Source organism: Miniopterus natalensis, chromosome 8 (genome assembly GCF_054644295.1).
Source record: "Miniopterus natalensis isolate mMinNat1 chromosome 8, mMinNat1.hap1, whole genome shotgun sequence".
Lineage (NCBI taxonomy): Eukaryota > Metazoa > Chordata > Mammalia > Chiroptera > Miniopteridae > Miniopterus > Miniopterus natalensis.
In genome coordinates this window covers 4,377,230-4,397,956 of record NC_142088.1, presented here as the reverse complement: position 1 = coordinate 4,397,956, position 20,727 = coordinate 4,377,230, and the positions used below count along the sequence as shown (strand labels likewise).

General features: G+C 57.5%; 1 protein-coding gene across 2 annotated transcripts; it reads left to right on the top strand.

The window, feature by feature from the left end:
• The first annotated feature begins 12,027 nt into the window (after positions 1-12,027).
• On the top strand, positions 12,028-16,574 carry PTMA (prothymosin alpha). Of its 2 annotated transcripts, none has more exons than XM_016204673.2 (5): positions 12,028-12,271; positions 14,826-14,897; positions 15,066-15,162; positions 15,573-15,646; positions 15,817-16,574. In XM_016204673.2, the coding sequence occupies exons 1-5, from the start codon at positions 12,227-12,229 to the stop codon at positions 15,862-15,864; spliced, it is 336 nt and encodes a 111-aa protein (XP_016060159.1). In that variant the 5' UTR covers positions 12,028-12,226; the 3' UTR covers positions 15,865-16,574. The 2 variants fall into 2 exon arrangements, with proteins under 2 accessions (XP_016060159.1, XP_016060160.1); XM_016204674.2 differs by having other exon boundaries at positions 12,029-12,271; positions 15,069-15,162.
• Positions 16,575-20,727: the final 4,153 nt, after the last annotated feature.

The following is a 20,727-nucleotide window of genomic DNA, read 5'->3' as shown; positions in this document are numbered from 1 at the left end:
ATGTGACTTCTCTTCGTCAGCTCATGTGACTCAGATCTCTCAGATCTCTGCCTTGCAAACTGTCCCACTGCAGCTGCAGAGCAGAAGCACCCACATTTTGTTGCCAGAAGACCTGAATTCTGGACCCGGCCTGTGGTCTATGGGGCATCTGATCCGATGAAGCCAACAGGTCCTCATGGTCACATGGGGCTGATCCCCTCCTCCCCCAAGGCTGGCTTTGAGGATTAGAGGCGGTTTATCTTGTTGGGGAATGGGCATAGAGGTACCACTCAAATGGAAGCCACTAGAGGACTCTGCCCCCAGTGCTCTCCTGGGGGGCCTTCCCAGCACACGTGTGCCGCTCCCCTGCATTGTCCTATAATCCTGATGGCTGCTCGGTAATTGCCCTCAAATGGTCTCATCATAATGAATATCATCTGCAGAGCAGTTGATAGTTTACAGACTGTAACCTCTTCTTATCCCCTTCCCACCTTTACAAAAAGAAAGTGAGGCTCCGAGAAGTTCACAGATTTCTCTAAGACCACACAGTGAGGAGGAGGCAGAGCTCGTGGGGCCTGCTGGTCCCCAGCCCGCTGCATTCCCAGTTCCAGGCAGGGGACAGAGGCCCAGGGAGGGAGCTCAGCAGGAGGCTGCCTGGGACCCAGTGGCCCCGGGGGAGGCTGGCTGCATGGATGTCCACGCAGGCTTGTGAGCTCACCCGTGTGTGCAGGCGTTCAGGTGGCTCCGAAGGGAGCTTATGGAGAAATCATGCCTCCCAGGCTGGGATGTGGGACTAGGTTAGTTCCACAATCCCTTTTTATTAAAAATTTTTAAAAATCTTCACTGAAGGATATGTTTTTATTGATTTGGGGGGGGGGGGAGAGAAACAGTGAGGTGAGACAGGAGCTGATTGATTACCAGAGACTGGACCTTAAACTTAGGTATGTGCCCTGACTGGGGAATCAAACCGCAACCTTTCAGTGTATCTGGATGACCCTCCAACCAACTGAGCCACCCAGCCTGGGCACACAATCCCTTTCTATTCTTAGGCTTAGGTGTCTCAGAAACTTTTAGAAAAAGACTGGGCCCATGCCCTGGCTGGTGTGGCGCAGTGGTTAGACTGTTGGCCCACGGGCTAAAGGGTCTCGAATTCGATTCTGGCCAAGGACACATAGATCGGTTGCAGCCTCGATCCCCGCCCAGGTCAGAGTGAGTTCGGGAGGCAACCAACAGATGTGTCTCTCTCACATTGATGTTTCTCTCTCTGTGTCTCTACCCCTTCCTTCCATTCTCTCTCTAAAAAAATCAGTGGGAAAAATATCCTGGGGTGACAATTAACAGCAGCAGCAACAGCAACAAAAAAAGATTGGGCCCAATTAAATGTTCCTACTGGAACCAAGGTTCCATTATCATCTACATAAGCTGCATTATTTGTTGTTTGATTTTGTTGTTGTTGTTTTGGTCAGAAAACTGGGGCACCAGCGAGGTACATGGACATGTACCAGAGGCACCGTGAGGTGAGAATGGGAGATGGACACAGCAGAGCAAGGAGCCAGGGGAGGGGGCGCTCAGCCTGAGGAAAGGGGATGGGGACAGTGAGGAGCAGTCAGCAGGGAAAGGCCCGAGTCCACCTGCAGCAGCACTCCCCATCTTTGAAGTACCAGCTTGGAGGATGCCTCCTCTGGGAAGCCCTCCCTAACTGCTCAGGTGGAGCTCATCTCTCTGCTCCGGTTCCTGCTGCTGTGACCCTCGGCACACTTAGTGTGGACCTTCCTGACTGTGCCCGCCTCTCCCCTGCGTGTTGAGCAGGGCAGGGAGCGTGTGTGCATGCGCACTTACATTTGGGAAGGTTTAAAGAAAAACCCAGAAAAATACAAAGGAGAATGAAGCAAACACCCACGTGCCTGCAGGGACCGCCCCGTGCCCCTGCCCTAGACAGGAAGGGTCTCGCATGACTGCCAACATCACGGGCACAGGCATGAACGCACACCTGGCCCCACTCACGAAACATGGCCCTGACATGGATACGTGTTCGGGGTCATACTTCCAATGCATGTGCGCACTCATAATCAGGATGACGGGGATGTGGAAGGACTGGAAAGGGGCCTGTCCCAGAGAAGAAGCTGGGCCCGCCAGGGTGTGGCTGCCATGTGCTGTCTGCCACTTTCCCTCTGCTCCTGTCTGGATGGGCAAGGCAGGCTCACTCATTGCAGGGAGCCCACAGCGAGCCCTGGGGTTGGGGCTCCCTGGCCCTATTTCCAGGGTTTCGAGCTGCGATGACACTGCTCTCTCCTGGCCTGGCCTGCTCGCCCCTCTGCCAGACCTGACATCCAGCAGCCAGGAGGCAGCAGGTGGCCTGGCCACTGGATGACTTACACACAGGTTCAGCCATGGATAGTTGGATAGATTGGGACTGAGGCCTGGGAGGGGGACCTGAGGGCAGGGATGAGAGCCTCAGGGCAGAGCTGGGTGGCCTCACAGCAACTGCCACCAACAGCACTGCCACAGTTTCTTGGAGAGGCAACAATCATGAGCTTTGTGTGCCGAGAAGGGAATTCACCACCAAGTAATAATAAAACTTACCAACAAGTTCTAAGTTGTGGGTTGCTACGTCACCGAGATGTGAACAAAATGACAGCTGCTAGTGTCCTGGCAAAGCTCAAAGGCCCCCACATTCTGCAGAACCATTCAGTTCTCTCCACTCGACTCCAGCTCAGCTCCGGGCCCACGGTGGCTGGGAGAGTGGGGGCAACCCCTCATGGAGCTGGGCCAGGGCCTGGGGAGGCCAGCGGGGGTGGCTGGAGTGGCACCACGAGGGATGACCTGTGTCCAACCACTGGCTTGCCCTGGGAGCTTCTGTTTTTTCCTCCATAAAGTGAGGCACCTGCCTGGATTGGTGTGAGGCCTAAATGGCACAACCTGTGAGAAAGCGTTTTAGGTCTGAAGGGCTCCTTCCAGCTCTTTAATTAATTACCATCTAAATTAATTTAGGTCTTAGTCCTAAAGTTTCTAGAAATACTTAAAGGCCAACAGGGAAAAAAAAATCACTGAAGAAGTTGGGCTAAGGGAAAGTAGGGTAGGAATCACAGGAAGCCAGGGTTAGGGTTAGTTCCATGCACTGAGGTGTGTTCCAGAACCTTCCAGGTGGGAAATGTGATTAGTTACAGGACACCAAGGGTCTGTAAACAAAAATGGAACGAGTGATTCAAGAGAAGCCTCAGAAGGTTGTTGTCGAGTCCCATTTTACAGGTGAAAAAACAAGTTTCCTGGGGTTCATCTTGCCCAACACTCACACCCTGAGCCGCAGACGCAGGAGTGACGTGATGTCTTGACAGGAGGGGGCCCTGGAGTTGGTGCTGCTGACCAGCAGGCCACACTGCGCCGAAGGTGCAGAGGCCCCAGAGCATCTGTCCTGTGTGCTGCTCTGACAGGGACCTTGTGTAACGCGGCACTTCCACAGCGAGCCCCGCAGTGGTCAGTGCAGCCCAGAGCGACAGCCGAGGCAGATGTTCCCAATTGTCTCTGATGGAGAAGCACAATGGGACACCCGGGGGGCTCGTGGCTTTCAGTGGCTAACTTTCTGGTGAGCCCTGGGCAACAAATGGCTGCAAAATGCCCTTCTCCAGAAGTCACCAGGTCCCATCGGAAAAATCTTGCCTCACAACCAGAAGCCACTTACCTGGGAAGCCTTCTCTGCTCCCCCTGCAACCTGAAAGGCATCTGCAGAGGGACGAGGGCCTCGGTTGGTGAAAATAAACTCCCTTCCAGTGGACAGAGGAAACCCCACGATCTTGTCCGTGATGCTTGAGGGAGGTGGGCCGGGCAGAGGCTGAGGGTGTGGGGTTGCTTCTGACCTGTGACTTTTCCCTCTGAAAGCTGCGGCTGCACCTGCAAGTGCAAGTGGGACGGGGCTCTGGAGCCAGGCTGCCTGGTTTCAGTCCCAGCTCTGCCTGCTCTGTACCTGTTTCCCCTTCGTAAGGTGGAGATAACAGCAAGTCTCATAGGACTGAATGAATTAATATGTGTCTAGAACTCGGAACAACGCCTGGCCCAGAGTTTGTTTAGTAAAGAGCTGCTGCCATTCTCACATGGCCTCTTCCTCTTGCACTGAAATGTGGTGGGCCCTGGCTGGTGTTCCTCAGTGGTTAGTGTCAGCCCATGTACCGAAGGGTTGTGGGTACGATTCCCGGTCAAGGGCACGTACCTGAGTTATAGGTTCGATCCCGGGCCCCCCGGGCATGTGCAGAGGGCAGCCAATCGATGTTTCTCTCTTTCCCTCCCTCCCACTCTATCTAAAAATCAATGGAAAAAATATCCTTGGGTGAGGATTAATTTAAAAAAAGGTAACGTGGCCCGGCCTGCGTGGCTCAGTGGCTGAATATCAAACTATGATCCCGGAGATAGAGGTTCGATTCCCAGTCAGGGCGCATGCCCGGGTGTGGGCTCGATCCCCAGTCGGGGGCGTGCGGGAGGCAGCGGATCCATGACTCTCTCATCATTGATGTTTCTCTCTCTCCCTCTCCCTCCCTCTCTCTGAAATAAATAAAGATATATTTTTTTAAAAAAGGTAATGTGCCGGGTTGTGGCTGTGGCACTGTGTCCCTAGTGGGGTGAGTCTCTGGAGTTCTAGCCTGGTTGGTAGCTGTGCACCAGGGCAGAAGGGCACACTTGGAACATCTCTGTGTGGCTGGGCAAGCCGGGCAAGAAGGGCCCCTCTTCCCACTGAACCTCCTGCCCACTTTCTTTTTGTCCTATTTTTTTTTTTTTAATGTCTTTATTGATTTCAGAGAGAGGAACGGAGAGGGAGAGAGAGAAATATCAATGAGAGTCATTGATCGGCTGCCTCCTGCACGCCCCTGACTGGGATCAAGCCTGAAACCCAGGATGCCCTGCCCGGGAATCGAACTGCGATCGCCTGGATCCCAGGTTGACGCTTCGCTGCTGAGCCACGCAGGCCGGGCTCACTTTCTTGCTCATGCGCACGCCTTGGCTTGTTCTCATGCCAGAGCTGCCGGGCCCTCCCGCTACTTTCCCCCTCACACTTCCCCGACTCTTAGCTCTTGCCAAGCCCTACTTGCTCCAGGAAGTGCCCCCAACCTCTTTGGTCAGCCCTGGTCTCAAAGCTGGGGTCAGCCAGGGCCCCATTCAGTGAGAGGGTGGGTGGGTGGCATGAGCCCTAGGCGGCCAGGGCCAAAGGGGCCCTATTCTTGGCCAGGGGCCACTCTGCTGGCAAATCAGGCCCCCATGTTGGATCCCAGCGACTCCATCTGCAGAATAAGGCTCCCTCCCGGCTCTCCATCTGCAGGGTGCTTGCCATAACTGTTTGAAGTGTGTTCAATTTTTTTCCGCTCCTCTGGCATGGAGCAGGCATCAACACCCGGGATGGGGGCTCAGTGGCATGTCGGGCCCAATTCCATTTGATTCAGAGCAATTAAACAGTCATTTGTACAAGGCACAAGGCCACACCAAGTGGGGACACAGCCAGACTTGCCTCTACCACCCCTGGCTCACAGCGTCTGCAAGGAGGTGAGCAGGCACCTACACAACTGTCCACGCCCAGAATCCCCACATTTCAGCCCAACAAGGTGGACAAGGTAAGGGACTTCTTAGAACCAGTGTCAGTCAAGCCTAGAGCATTCCCCTCCTACTGGTGGCCCCATGAGAAAGAGAAAGCACGGAGATCCCCACTATGATCAGGCGACAGCCTTCCAGGAAACTGAAAGCTTTGAGTCACCAGAGAGGCTGGGTTTCTCAGCTAAGGATGTTTTTGTTGTTGTTTTAAAAATATTTTTATTGATTTTTTTGAGACAGAGAGGGAGAGGGAGAGAAAGAGAGAAACATCGATGTGAGAGCAGAACATCAATCAGCTGCCTCCAGCATGAACCCCACAGGTGATTAAGCCTGAAACCAGGGTATGGTCCCTGACCAGGATTCAAACCAGCAACCTTTTGGTGCATGGGACAAACCCAACCAACTGAGCCACACTGGCCAAGGCTAAGGATGTTTTTTAACGCTTGTCCTTCCCTGATTTTGAGCTGTTTCATGTTGGCTGGCTTATTAACATTAATCATTCATTTCTAATTTGCCTTATATCTGTTTCTGCAGGTATTCAGAACACATTTTACTTTCACCATGAATGCCCCTAAATCCAGACTCGGCCTTGTTTGATAGTAGTGGTGACTTCTGAAGAACATTCTGGAATACATTTATTATTCTGACAGTCTTAATTGAGGAAGTCTCTAACATACTACATATGGCCCAAAAGGGGGTCTCAGAACCACGTATTGGACAAGGCCTCAGATGAGCAGCCCGGCCAGAGCAGGGACGACAGCCATGCTCTTCTCTGCCTGGAAGCTGGGCCGTATTCCTGTCTCCGTTTAGCAAGTGGGAAAACTGAGACCTTGCCAGCAGCCCAGTGGATGCGGAGGTGTCTGGCCCATGCTTTTGAGGTAACACTCTTAAAGCACCTAAGTGGCCTGGAGAAAGCTCCGAGAGCCAGCAATGATCAGGATCAAGGCCTGGCCCGCTGCAGGCCACAGGCAGCACACTGAGACCAATGAGAGGCCCGAGCTCGAGTTCTCCTTTTAGCCTTTACATGCATGGAGCGCGCACATCCCCGGAAAAGGTGCTGCCCCCTCCCCTCCCCTCCCCTCCCCTCCCCTCCCCTCCCCTCCCCTCCCCTCCCCTCCCCTCCCCTCCCCTCCCCTCCCCTCCCCTCCCCTCCCCTCCCCTCCCCAGGGAAGTTCCAGTTCTGGGGTAATTAAACATCCCATTTTGTCCACCTGAGAGCTTCAGCCCCCCCCCCCCCCCCCCCCCCCCCCCCCCCGTGAGCATCTCAGAAAACCTCTTGGAGGAGAGAACATTTTGGAAGGACCCTGAGGGGTCTCCTCCCCCAGTTCTAGGAACTCTCGCTCCCACCTGGATATACAAACTAACAGATTCCCAGGCTTACAACCGTCACCACACATGACAGGTGTCCCAGCACGTGGCAGCCGAGAGCCAGCAAGGGCGGGTATGGGGCTGCTCATCCCCACACTGCCAGCTTGCTTTGGGATTTCGCTAAGCCCTCCAATCCCTCTGCTCTGCCCCGTGCAAACCAAATGCTCCCGCACCCCCTTGCGTTCTCTACTGCAAAGAGGAACAGAAGCCAAGTGGGAGGCTGTTTTGGACTGAGGGTCTCAGGACCCCTCTTCTAGGTGTGGTTATAGATTTCTTCAGAAATGCCATTCTTACCAACATGTGAAGGAGGACGGGGCAGTGCGACCAACGTGGCCCAGTGCTCCCGGGGAGCTTCCGGTTGTAGCACCAGGAGCTCTGCGTCTGGAACAACCAGGACAGCTGGTCACCCCATCTGTACTTCCCTTTGGGGTGAGAGTGAGCAAATCCTGGCTGGGCGTGTCCTTCTGCCCTTACACCTTCTCCCCTAAACAGGACTGAGGGGGGCTTCTCTGCCTGTGGTGATGGGAAGGTAGAAAAGAGCCATTTGAGATTAAGAGAGAAGAGGAAAGGGGACACTCTGAGATGTCAAAGACCCTGCCTCCCCTCAAATTCACACTTACCTGGGCGCACGGATCCTCAGCTGGGCCCACTCCAGGCTCCCGGCTGCTGGGTCCCCCTATGCGGCTGGGTGGCAGGCGGTGACAGGTGTGGAGGTGCCCAGTTAAATGCCTCCCGACAGTCACAAACAGGTGTTTAACGTTTCCTAGGGCACACTGCTCCACTCTCACGGGCGAGGAGGCTGGGTGCGTGCCTGCACATGCGCTCCCCCAACTAGTACCTTTACCTGCCACTGAGCTTCCGGGCCCACGTGCTCCCAAACGGTAGCCAGAGCTTAAGCAAAACACCCACGGAGCTCGAGCTATGCAAATAGGCACGCACACACACTCAGATGGATGCAGGGAACGGGGGCTGGGAAATGGCACAGGAAGCAGAAAATTCCTGGGGATACTTCAGGGGGCATGTGTGCAGGGAGTCCAGAAGTGGCACCTCTGCTCAGGGGGTGGGTGATGGCCGGGTATTCAGCACACACACCTCCCCCAGTCTCCTTTCCTCGTCTCTAGTTGGGGCTCCTGTTTGGCATTAGTTTAGGGGCAGGCCCTGAATGTCAAGAGATGTTCCCCACCCTCTCCCTGCCAAGCAGGAGCCTCTTGGGGCAGCCAGACCTGTGTGGGTACCAGGGCCTCTGGCACAGCTCCCCCGGAGACCAGGCAGGCCCAGGCGTGCTACACAAGGGAGCAGGCGTATGGGGGTGGCTCTGACAAAATCCCGGCTGGGCTGGGCTCGGCAGGGCGGGAGAGTTGATAGGCTCCTGGCAGCTCCTCAGGCCCTTGTGCCTGGGCAAGGAAACCACAGCCTGAAACTCCTGGTTTCCACGGGAAGGCGGGATTTTTTGAGGCCTGCTCCATTCAGGCTGCCTCCCAGACTCTGTCATTCCTCTGAGGCCAGAGGGGCTGCCAAGCATGTCGGGCACCGAATCATAGGCTTCCAGAAACTCAGCTAGGCTGGTGCCCTCATTTCCCACCCAGTGTGGGAAGAATTTGCTGAAGTCATTGTTCCTTTCTCCAGGGTCCTACAAACACTGTGAAACCGACCCTCTTAGGTGCAGACAGACAGCAGCTGGAAATGGGGTCCCAAGAACACCGGTGGTCTTCCTGGAGGTGCCAGACACTATTTGAAGCACTTTCTGAATATTAACCCCTTCAGTTCCCACCATAACCCTAGAAAGTAGGAACTATTATTGTTGTCTCCATTTTTTAGAGCTGAGGAAGTAACTTGCCCAAATTCACACAGCTAGCATGTGGCAGGGCTGGGATTTGAACCCAGGAAGCTTTACCAGCATTTTAATTCTTTCTGTTTTTTGTTTTTGTTTTTTTTGGAATTAAGCAGAATTGTGAGAAAACCATTTAGGAATAGGTTGGAAATGGCTTAGGAGTAAGTGTTGTACACTTGAGGGCCAGGCAGGTGAAATAAATGTGTGACTCAGGCTGGGCAGGGAGAGGCCTGTGCTCCAATTGGAGAGTGTGTAGGCAGCAGGGGTGTCCCTCTGCAAGTTCCCTAAAAACAAAACTTGCCTGAAGGCTATTTGGGGGCTAACTTAGAGCAGGTCTAACCTAAGTCCAGTGCACCTGGGGCTGTAAACAGACTCCTGCCAGGAAAAGCCAGGAACAAGAGGCCTACCAGGGCATACCAGCTTGTTTCAGGGATGGTTTGAAAGGCCACAGAAGTAGCAAAGGGCAGAGATGGATCAATGAGTTAAAGTGGGGAGTTGCCTGTCTCTGGAGGAACGAGGCTCATGGATAGCCTAAGTCAAATGACACACTCCTATGGCCACAAGGAGGTCCAAAGAGGCCACTTCAGCTCTAGGGCTCATTTAACAACGCAGATTCCTCCATTCTAGGATTTTAGCTTCAGCCTAGTCACTGATTCATGGTTACTCCAAGTTCCTTGCTATAATCCCTTAGTCTGCTTTTCTGACTTGTTAAAAGGAGAGTGATATCATATTAGAGGCTGAACCTATACATTTGCCGACTTTCAATTGGTTTTGACCTACAAAAACATCAATTTCATGATTCAATGCTGGTTCCAGAACCAGGTGGGCATAGCTTTCCTTATTCACTTCTAGCCAAAGCCAGCTTGATGGAGACAGGGTCAGGCAAAGCAGTTCTTTGAGGGAAATTCACATCCCCGCAGCTCTTCTTGGATGCACCTCCCTACACACACACACACAGCCAGAATCCAGAGCAGTCCTGTCCAGTTTTCAGCTGTGGACACAGAGACAACTGCCCAAGGCCACCCTCCGATCAGGGAAGACGATTCAATCGCTCAGATGTGGCACAGACCAAGCTCATGCTGCATCAGGTTTTGTGCTCTGCACTATCCCGTGGGGCGCAACCAGAGCTTAATGGATGCGCCCCAGGCAGAAGGCGCTCCCTGGCGCTATTGACTACACCGCACAAACCTCTGGGAGAACGTGGAACAAAGGAGGCGGTGGCGCCGGCTGCGGGCAAGGAGCCCCTTCCTCCTCCTAGACGAAGAGGGGCCCCGGGCCCACGCCTCCGTAAAGACAGCTGGCGGTCACCATTGTGAGTCCCTTAGAAGGCGAAGGAGAACCCCACCTGCAGCCACTGGGGCTTCTTGGACAGGCTGGGGACCCGGCGGGCGCTCCCCCGCCTCCGTGCCCCCGGGGCTGGATAGCAACCGCTGGCTAGCGGGAGGCCCGCCCTGTCTAGCACCTGCCCAGGTTTGCGGGCTGCGCCCCCCGCCCCAAGACAGTTCGATCGGGAAATCCCTACAGGCCAGCGAGCAGGCCGGCCGACGCGATCGGGGGTGCGGGACTAACGCGTGCGGGACAGGGTGATGGGGCGCGCGGGGGGTGGGGGGGTTGGGGGCTCAGACCCGGCGGGCGCCCGGGCACTCCCCGCCTCTTACGGAGATGGAGGCCCGCGGAGGCAGCGGGGACAGTGCGTGGTAAGCTCAGTAAAGGGGTTTCGCACTGGGAATGGGGCCAGCTGGCCCCTGACCTAAGAAAACCCAGAAGGAAGACTCGGTCCCTCCTCTAGTCCCCGACTGCCAGCCCTACTGGACTCGGCGACCGTGCCTCCTCCACGCTCCCAGACTCCGGGTTTTCTCCGCTCCCAGATCGGCGGCCCCAAGAAACAGACAGCGGGACCTGCCAATGGAAGGGCGCAAAGCGTCAACTTTGTGTTCGCCCGCCACTCTCAGCCAGTGCGCGCTCGTTTCTCCGGAGTCCCGCCTTCCGTGTCGGGCGCCCCCTTCTGGCAGCACAGGGACGAACCCTATCTGTCGCCATGTTGTGTGTGGCACAGTTGTTTTTCTGGAGCGTATTTACACCTCTTACAATCTTTCCTCCCACACAGCTGGTTTCTTTATTCGACAGCCAAGCGCAGTGGCGATAAGGGGGGTGTAGCCTACGGTTTTCCGAGCGTCTGCGTGGGTTGGATCGACAGGTCACGCCACGCTCGCAGAGTCCGACGCCATCTTGAGTGTGGCGGCTTGATGGTTCCCTTCTCCGGGCTCCGCGTGGTCCCCTAAATGGCGCCCCAAACTTCAAGGAGCCCCCGAGGACTAGCCCAAACGGTCTAAGGGACTATTATTGCCCTCCAATAACCCCTCATAGTTCACGTGCCGCTCGCAGCCCCTCAAGTGGGAGACGGGTGGACTAGATGGCGGGGCTCTGGAAGGAGGCTGAGGCTGTCGCGACGGCAGTGGCCGCTCAGGGCAGGCACTCTCCAGAATCCTGGAGCGCGATGCCCGTGCGCTGTCCTGCTCGAGGGCAGCAGCCGGCGCAGGTCCTCCAGGCCCCCGGATGTATGAAACACCGAGTGCGTGTGCTTGGCACGGAGCCCGCTAGTCGGCTGGTTTAGGGGGCGCACGCGGAGGGTGATGGTGGGCAAAGGGGGTGACATCCTTAAAGACTCGGGGCTCCGAGGGCTGGGCAGAGGGGGTGAACAAGGTAGAGACGGGGCAGCCCGGGTGCGCGGACCTCGATCTCGCGCCCCCACCGCCCACTTGCGCCGGGGCAGTTCTTGGTCGAAGGTGCCTAGGCGCGTGGGGCAGGCGTCTACGCGGGAACTGCGCAGGGCACCGCCCGGGGCGAGCGCAGCCCAGCACCCCGTCTTCCCCTCCCCCTCACTGGCAGCCGTCGGGAGCGCTGGCCGCTACCTCCTCTTCCCTCCCCCTCCTTACGCGGGAGGGGCGGAGGGGGGCTGGGCGGGCAGCTTTGCCGCGCTTAGGCTTTTTGCGTCAGCAGCCCCAGCAAAACAGCGGCGGGAGCGCGCGCCCCGAGCTCGCGCGCGCGCGCCCTTCCCGGCGGCGACGGCGCCGCTGAGACCCAGCAAAATCAGACTGAATGACAGTGCGGCCGGCGACTGCGCAGCGCGGGACGCACCAAGGCACTGCCGCTTTAAGCACGCTTGCCCATTGTTCGGTTTGGAGCCAATGAGCGAACGCCCGCTCCCTGGGCTCAGCCAATAGCATTTGGGTAAGAGAGGCTGGGTGCCGCCCACTAATCTATATTAAAGGTTCTGGCGCCGCGTGAGTTCCCCACTGGCTGCTCTGAAAAGCCATCTTTGCATTGTTCCTGTGGCCGCCTCTCCGCTCGTCGCAGCCACCTCCGCCGCGCGCCTCCTCCGCCGCCGCGGACTCCGGCAGCTTCTTCGCCAGAGTCCTCCAACTCTCGCTTTGAAAAAAAAAAATCCGCTACATCGGATCACCGGCGTGCCCCACCATGTCAGACACAGCCGTGGACACCAGCTCTGAGATCACCACCAAGGTGAGCTGGACGCCGCCCGCCCCTTCGGGGTCCGAGCGCTGTTGTCGCCGGAGCTGTGTTTGGCGCGCGGCGGCTGGGCTTCCCTGAGCCCGCAGTTGCTCTCTCCCGCGGGGGGTCGGGCCTAGGCCCTCAAGGCAGCCCACTCTTTGTGTGCGGGGGAGGGGGCGGGAAGCGCCGCGGGCAGACGTGATGCCAGTCGTTGAGTGGGCCGGGCACCCTCGGAGACCCGGGGGAGGATGGGTACGGAGGCTGAGGGGCTCGAGGGAAGACTGCTCCTCGGCTCCGGAAACTTGTTTGTTACTCGCCTGAGCGGCGGCGGGAGGACAGGGGCCCGGCTAGGGGGTCGTCGGCCCGCGGGGCGCACGGAAATAACTTTGAAACTCGAGCGCGTTTGGAATCGGAAGTGTTGGGGGGGCGCGTGTGCGGGTCGGCTGCGGGAAGTGGCAGCTCCGCGGTGAGCGCCCGCCGGCGGCGCTGCTCTTTGTTTGGCGCCAGGCTGCCTCGTTTCGCGCCTTGCAGTGGGTCGGAGGTTTATCTGCACAGAGCCCCGATAAGGTGGAGCGGGCGGCGGGCCGGCCGCGACGTCGGTTTTCTCCGCGGAGGTGTGAAGGTCTCCTCCCTAGGTGTTTGGGAAGGCGGGGGTGGGCGTCCTCCGGGGGGAGTGCGCCAGGAGCAGCCGCCCAGCTTCAGTAATTCCCCCGCGAAGTCGGGCTTGGCTGAGGAGAGCCCACGCGCCGGAGGGGAGGAAACGGAAAGTGAAGGAACGGCGCGCCGGGGCGACGATGGGCGCCCCCCGCGGCTGCTGGGGAGGACAGTGCGCAGCCTCTCCGGGGGCGACGCGGGCGAACAAAAGCTGCGGCCACGGGTGGCCCGTTTCGGGGTCGTTCCTGCCGCCGGGTTTGTCGGGATCTTGTGCTGCGGGTTCATTGCAGCCCTCGGTTTTGAGGTCCTGCGCTTTTGGCGCAGCTCCGCTTCTGCGCGTCGTGTGGGTCCTGCTGCCCGCCCGGGGAGCGTCTCCGCATTCGGCGGGAGCGCGACACTTTAGAGCTGACCAGCTTTTTTTACCCTTCGGCCCTTGGTCTCGTCTCTAACGGGCACGAGTCACCTTGGCGTCTCCTTAACCCCAGTGCTCCTGGCGTCACCTCTGGCCCTCTCCCAGGGGCGACTCCCCCGGCGGAGCAGAGCTTGCGACCGGCTTTCCGAAGACGCTCCTGCCGACCACCTCTGGGCCCAGCCGGGGACTAGTTTGGGTGAGAGGCTTGGCCCTCCCCAGTGCGGGCGTCCGCGCTTGCTTTCTTCTCCAAGGTGATTTCTCGTTAGGGTCAATAAATAGCCGCGTGGAGCGCGTCCCCGACGGTCTCGGGCTGCGATACCGAAAAAGCCCGGCGGACTTCGGGGCGGCCTCCCGCGGGACTTTGCCCGCCAAATGCAGAGACCCAAGTGCGCGTATCTAGGCCTACGGGGTGGGGAGTTGCGGGGGCGTCGGGAGCCCAGAAAGACAGATGCGGACCTCCTGTGCTCCGCGGGGCCACTGCAGCCCCGGGGCTACGGGTCTCCAGGGTCAGGGGCGCACTCGGCGGCCCCGAGCCACGTGCTCTGCGCGCGCGGTGCGTGCCGAGGCCCGCGCGCAAAGCTCGCCGGGCGGGGGCTGCGCTTGCGCAGTGCGACCTCCCCGCCCCCACCCGCTCCCTGGGGCTTCAGCCGCCAGGGGGCGGGAGTGGGCAGCGCCCGGGTCCGCGCTGGGCGGGCCGGGGCAAACCGGGCCGACAGGTGCCCCGAGGCCGCCTTCTGGACGGCGCCCGGGGCCGTTCCATGCCTGTTTGTTGGCGGCCGGCCCAGCCGCACCATGTGGAAAAAGTTACGGGGCTTCAGGGCGCCCGCAGCGGCTCTGCCCTTTGGAATGCCGGCCGTGTCGGCCCTGCGAGGTGTGCGGGAGGACTGGAGGCCAGGAGGGGGAGGTGAGGCGCTTGGGGCCTAGGCACGGGTTACTTTACCGCTCCTCCTTTCCAGGCCCTCCTGGGACAGCTGTCAGATGCGGGGAGGTTGGCGGGATTTGGGTTTGTTCAAAGGCCTGAGCTTGCCAGGCCCTAGACCGTCGGGCTTGGGGCCGGACTCTGGCTGTGGCGCGGCCTCCCCGGTTCTGCCTGTCGGCCCCCTCCCTTGCTGGGCCAGTCCACCCACGGGAGCTCCCCCACGGCGTCAGGGTCCTCCCTCTGCCTTATTTACGGCACATACCTGCCGCCTTCCCAGAAGGGCTCGCGAGGCGGAGCGCCCTCTGGTTGGGAACGAGTCGGGCGGGTGCGCGCGCGAGGCGTCCCGGGCCCGCCCGCCCAGTCGGACGGGTTTGGGGCTGAGGTGCCGCATGGCCCTTCAGTGTTTCTCTGGGGGCTGAGACTCGCACGACGGCCGGGCGACAGGCACGCTCCCTATCGGGCTTTTATTCCGCGGGTTCCTGTTAAATGCGGCGCTTCTAACTTTGGGCGTCCAGCCCGCACCGCGCACCTGGGGCCCTGGGTTGCCTGAAGGACTGACCGGTTCCTCCCTCCCTCCGAAGGACTTGAAGGAGAAGAAGGAAGTTGTGGAGGAGGCGGAGAACGGAAGAGATGCGCCTGCGAACGGGAACGCTGTGAGTGCCGCCCTGCGCCCACCCAGCCGCCCGGGCGCTCCCTCCCCTCCCTCCCTCGGGTGACCCTGGGCCTAGTCCAGGGTGGGGGCGGCTGGGCAGGGCTGGGGGCTGGGGCGCGGGCCGCAGTGGCCCTGTCCTCGGTAATAACCTGGCGTGTTTTCTGTCGAGGAGAACGAGGAGAATGGGGAGCAGGAGGCCGACAATGAGGTAGATGAAGAAGAGGAGGAAGGAGGGGAGGAGGAAGAGGAGGAGGAGGAGGGTGATGGTGAGTAGCCTTGACCGTCTCCCCTTTTGGGGGCACCTTTCCCTGGCCTCTGGCCCAGGGGAGGAGCTGGGGCTTTCGGGGTGGGGGCCAGCGGACCACCTACAACTGGGCTGTACCTGTGGAGCCAGCCTTGCGTTAGGTGAAGCTGCGCCTCACACCATGGGGAGCGCTCCACCCTCTGGCCCGTGGGCCCCTCTTCTCCCATCTGAAGACAAATGCCTTCGTGGGTGGTGTGGGTACCCCGGGGCCCTTTGTCAGGCAGCAGAGACACCGGGGTATTCCTCCCAGGCAGCTGTTGCTGGGAGATTCCCTGAGGAACGCAGGCCAGTCCCCCCTTTCCCGGCCTCCCCAGAGCCTCCTGGTCTTGGGCTCCTGAGGGTGTGTGTGGCTCACCGGGTTTGGTTCTGCAGGTGAGGAAGAAGATGGAGATGAAGATGAGGAGGCCGAGGCAGCTACGGGGAAACGGGCAGCTGAAGATGACGAGGTGGGTTCTGGCTTTTAAAGGCCGGGAGTCAGGGCTGAGGGGGGACAGCCAGTTGTATTTTGGGGTGCTGGGTATTGCGGGTTGCTCTGGAGCTGCCAGCAGGAGCTGAGGCAGTGGGTGCGTGGGCCCGGTGGTTTGGAGCCGGCTTTGACAATCCCTTCTCTGCCCAGGATGACGATGTTGACACCAAGAAGCAGAAAACCGACGAGGATGACTAGACAGCAAAAAAGGAAAAGTTAAACTTAAAAAAAAAAGGCCGCCGTGACCTATTCACCCTCCACTTCCCGTGTCAGAATCTAAACTCAGAACCTAAACGTGGTCACCTTCGAGTAGAGACTCCCACCCGCCTGCCCGCCCACTGCGGGCAGCGCCACCCGCAGATGACACGCACTCTCCACCACCCAACCAAAACCACAACGTGAATTTGCAACAGGGGAGGAGAAAAGAACCAAAACTTCCAAGGCCCTGCTTTTTTTCTTAAAAGTACTTTAAAAAGGAAAATTTGTTTGTATTTTTTATTTACATTTTATATTTTTGTACATATTGTTAGGGGTCAGCCATTTTTAATGATCTCTGGATGACCAAACCAGCCTTTGGAGCGTTCTCTGTCCTACTTCTGACTTTACTTGTGGTGTGACCATGTTCATTATAATCTCAAAGGAGAAAAAAAACCTTGTAAAAAAAGCAAAAACAACAACAAAAAAACAATCTTATTCCGAGCATTCCAGTAACTTTTTGTGTATGTACTTAGCTGTACTATAAGTAGTTGGTTTGTATGAGATGGTTAAAAGGCCAAAGATAAAAAGGTTTCTTTTTTTCCTTTTTTTGTCTGAAGTTGCTGTTTATTTTTTTTGGCCTGTTTGATGTATGTGTGAAACAATGTCCAACAATAAACCGGAATTTTATTTTGCTGAGTTGTTCTAACAAAGCTGTCTCAAGCCTGTTTTTTCTGTTTCAATTTCTTGAAACCTGGGGAGGGAGCAAAGAGATGAGGGATGATCTTGAAGTCAGCCCCAGCTCTTGACTTGGGTAGGGGCTGGGTGAAGATAGTTTGGGAGGAGATGGGTATTCCCTTTGGGCAGCAGGGGATCTGGTGGGGGCACAAGTTAGGGGCTGAAGGGGGAGCGGCTTACCAGGTTTGTCTACTGGTTGTACCAAGAACCTTTTCGTGGGAACACATTGGATGCCAAGTGAACCTGGGTGCCCTGGAAGGTGTCTAGGGCCTCCGACTGGAGGAACAGGCCAGGGGTGTGGCTGCCATTCTGTAGATGCAGCCTCCCAGTGGGCGGGTTGGTCTTCCCTGCGCAGGCCTCTGGATGAGCTCGTCCAGCAGTGGCTCCCCCTGGTGGTGGTAGGTGGCACCTTGGACTTAGTTTCCAGGGCAGTGATGCAGCAGTGCCCTCATTCTCCAAGCGTGGCTCTGGAGAAACAAGTACCTTGCTTAGTCTGGCAGGCCACCCTGCCCCTTGAGCATAGTTGGAGATGATAGGTGGGCCATTTTGACTAATAGAGGAATTGTGACCTCAAGCTCCAGGCCTTAGGGAGAGCTGATGGTTAGAGCCCACTAAAACCTGGGGTCTGTTTCCTAGGCTGGGTTCCACAGATGAGCTTTATGGGCAGAAGTCTCCTGTAATCATCCATAGTCAGGGAGGGTTGACAACCCAACTGGAGGTGCAGGGAATTGGCTGATGGTACCAAAGTGGAGAGTTGCTGCAGGACCTGTTGCGAGATCTAAAGCTGTGGATCCTGCTCTCACCTGTGCCACCAGCTGGGTGACCCTGGGCCTCCTTCGTCTCTCCTGAGTGGTCTTAAATACATCTCTGGGGTCCTGGGGTACAAGTGAGGTACATGGATGTAAGGAAAGGGGGGGGTCAGGATGGGAGCAGACACCCTCAGGAGAACACTCAGTTTGGACTTCTGACATTGTAGGGATGGTTCTGGACAAAGGGTGGGGACCGGAAAGTCATGCACCCTCTCTACCAATCCTGCCCCCCAATACTGGCCATATGGGGGTTCCTTTTTGCACCTTAGAGTTGGCTGGGGGCACACCACTTTATCACAAGAAAGAGTCCCTGGGGCCCCAGCTCCTCCTGATAGACATTGTGGGGTATTTCATACACAGCCCACACCCCAGGGCGGGGGCAGAGGGGGTGCAAATATTATCAATGGGAGGCATCCATCTACAGCTCCTTCAGAACAATATGTCCAGGGCCACAGACCAGGGAATCTGACAGCAGGGGAGGCTTCCCTGGGGAGGCAGCATTTGAGGCTGAGACTGGAAGGGCCATACGGATAAGTAGAGATGGGAGGGAACTGAGGGGAGGAGCCATACGTGGGTAGGCTGGATGCCGGAGGGAGCAGAGGGCTCCGAGGGCACATGGGCAAAGGGCAGACTGGGACAGCCTCAGTCTGTGCGCCCGTTACCGAGGTAGGATTAGGGGAAGTGGAAAGCACTGAAGCGACATCCACAGAGGCCACAGGCCTGGGTTAAGGGGAGATGCTGGGAGGGAGAGAAGCATGATTTAAGACATCACATGGGGTAAATCAACACAACTCAGGGATAGACTGGATGTTGGAGGCAGTTCCCATGGAGGATCCCCAGGCTCTGGCTTGAGCCCCTGAGCAGAAGGAGCCAGAGACGAAGGTCCGGAGCTGCATGGCGGCCTCACTGCATTTGAGGTGAACTGTCAGAGGCTGTCAGGTACGCAGGTCTGGACAGCAGGAGAGAGGCCTGAGCTGCACCAGAGTGACAGGCTGAGAAATGGATAAGGCGAGCCAGGGTGAGGGCATAGCAAGTCACCAAGCCGGGCGCTGTCCCTCCCAGTAAGGAAAGCTCTTAGACCAGGATCCCCCCTCACGCTGCGTGCCCTGTGCCTCACCTCCCTTGCTCACCAGCCACACCAGCCTCCTTGTGTCCAGGGCAAGCTTGGTCCTCTCTCAGGGCCTTTGCACTTGCTGTTCCTGCCACAGGAATGTCTGACTCCCAAACTTCTCATGACTCGCTCTATATTAGGTCTCAGTGCCAACATTATCTTCCCAGATGCCTTCCCCAGGTCCCCAACCTTAGGGGACCCTCCCCAGTTCTGGCCTCTGCTGCAGAGCAGTTCTCACAATGTGCGTTTGCACGTCACCTGTCCCCCACTGAGGTCAGGAGCCAGTTCTTAGTCAGCACTTTTCCCCGCACATGGTCAGTATTCTGTCCATTCCATTCATTTGTTCATTCATTCACTCATTAGTTCACATATGTACTGAGCTCTGAGCTTGCTGCACCCTCTGTCTAAGCGGCACCCCCTCACTCCACCAAAAGTTTGGTCTGGAACAGCCCTTGCTGCTTCAGCAGGACCTGCTTTCCTCTAGTCCTGAGCCTGGCACCCGATTAACCACTGCGTGGGGGTTTGTCCTCAGGGTCCAGGGTCACCTCCATCCTATCTGCTCCCAAAGTCTCCGAGGGCAAAGGCAGGGCACCAAAGTTGGAAGATTCATGAGAGATGGGCGCCCTCTGGTGGCCAAAGAGTAACTGCAGGGGGCTCTCCCGGGTTCTGCTCAGTCCAGGAAAAAGCCCTTCAGTGGCTCCTACCCCCCCTCCCAGGGGCAGCCTCAGGCCCCCTCCAAACAAGATCTTCCTCTCTGTTGCTGGAACCTCAGTCAGACATGACAGTTAGTGGTCATTTCCCAAGCCTTCCCTCTGAGCGGTTGCTGGCCCAACACTGGACTGTCCTTTTCCTGGGAGACCCCAGGCCTCCTCAGAGCTGAGGCTAGGGTTGGCTCCTCCAAGGTCACCAGTCATCCCTGTGTCTGGCACCCTGGGCTCCTCTTTGTTTCACTCCATTAAATTGCTTGGTGTGCAGAGCACCCTCCTAGGACAGGTCCCCCTCTTAGTCATCTCTGGGCCCTGTTGTAGGACTCCTCACAGTAGCCGCTGCCCTGATTACAACCCCAGGTACCTAGGCTGCTTGAATTGGGGTTTGGCGGCCAGAGGCGCTCAGCTGCACTCCTTGGCATTCTCTGAGCTCCCTGCCAGGTCACCCCAGGCCTGAGAGCTAGGATCTGGTATTCCCTCTCCTCCACTGTCAGCGCTGGTACAGGGTCCAAAGGCCTCCTATATCCTAGTCCCCCCAAGGCCCTGGTGCCCCGCCTGCTTCTGCCAGGCACCTGCTGTGGCCTCTTGTGCCTGGATGCAGGCCAGCCCTGCCTGCCTCGGGCCCCTGGCCACTCCATGGTCCCTTTCTGGTGGAAGCTGCTTCATGGGAATGGAAACTGGTCCCAGCTTTACTCGGGGTAGTCCAGTTTTGCAGTGTGGCTGCTTAGCCTCCTCCAAACCCAAGCCCAGGTCAGCCAGGGAAGGGGCAGGGTTGTCCCTAGGCCCTCCCTCCAGAGACCTCAGCCTGTGCTCACAGGGTATGATCTGAGCTTAGAGGTGACAGAAACTCAGATTAGGAAACATTCTAGGACTACCTGGGACACTGACCTTATGTACGGGGTGAGTGATACCCATTATTTATGGAGAAGGCCTAGCAGCCAGTGGCTGGTGTGAGTTCTGTGAAGTCCTGAGCACAGTCAATGGACCCAGCTTGGAGGGTAAGCACCCTCATGGCTCTCTGACAAGCCTGCTGCCCCTAGCAACAAGAGATGCCAGGTGGTCACTTGAGACCTCATTTCACATGCACCCATGCATCCTGCCAGGAAGGAGCTGCTGCTGAGGATTCTAGGAGGTACCAGGGGACAGCTGTTGTTTTTGACACCAGCAGCCATCCCTTCACCCTGGCAATAATCCCCTGAAACAGTATCCAGTTTTCCTTCTGGAGAACTTCCCTTCCCCACTTAATCAAGTGCAAGGGCAGAATGTGTGACTTGGTCCTGGCCCATCAGGACCCTGAGGCCCCTCTAGCCACACTGCTGATAGAAGTTGACACATGACCCTGCTGAGCCAGTGAGAGTGAGCCCTGGGATTTTTTTTTTTTTTTAAATCCTCTCCCAAGGACATGTTCATTGAAAGAGAAGGGGAGGGTTTGGAGAGAAACATCGATTGGTTGCCTTCCTCATGCACCCCGGCCGGAGCAGGATCGAACCTGCAACCTAGG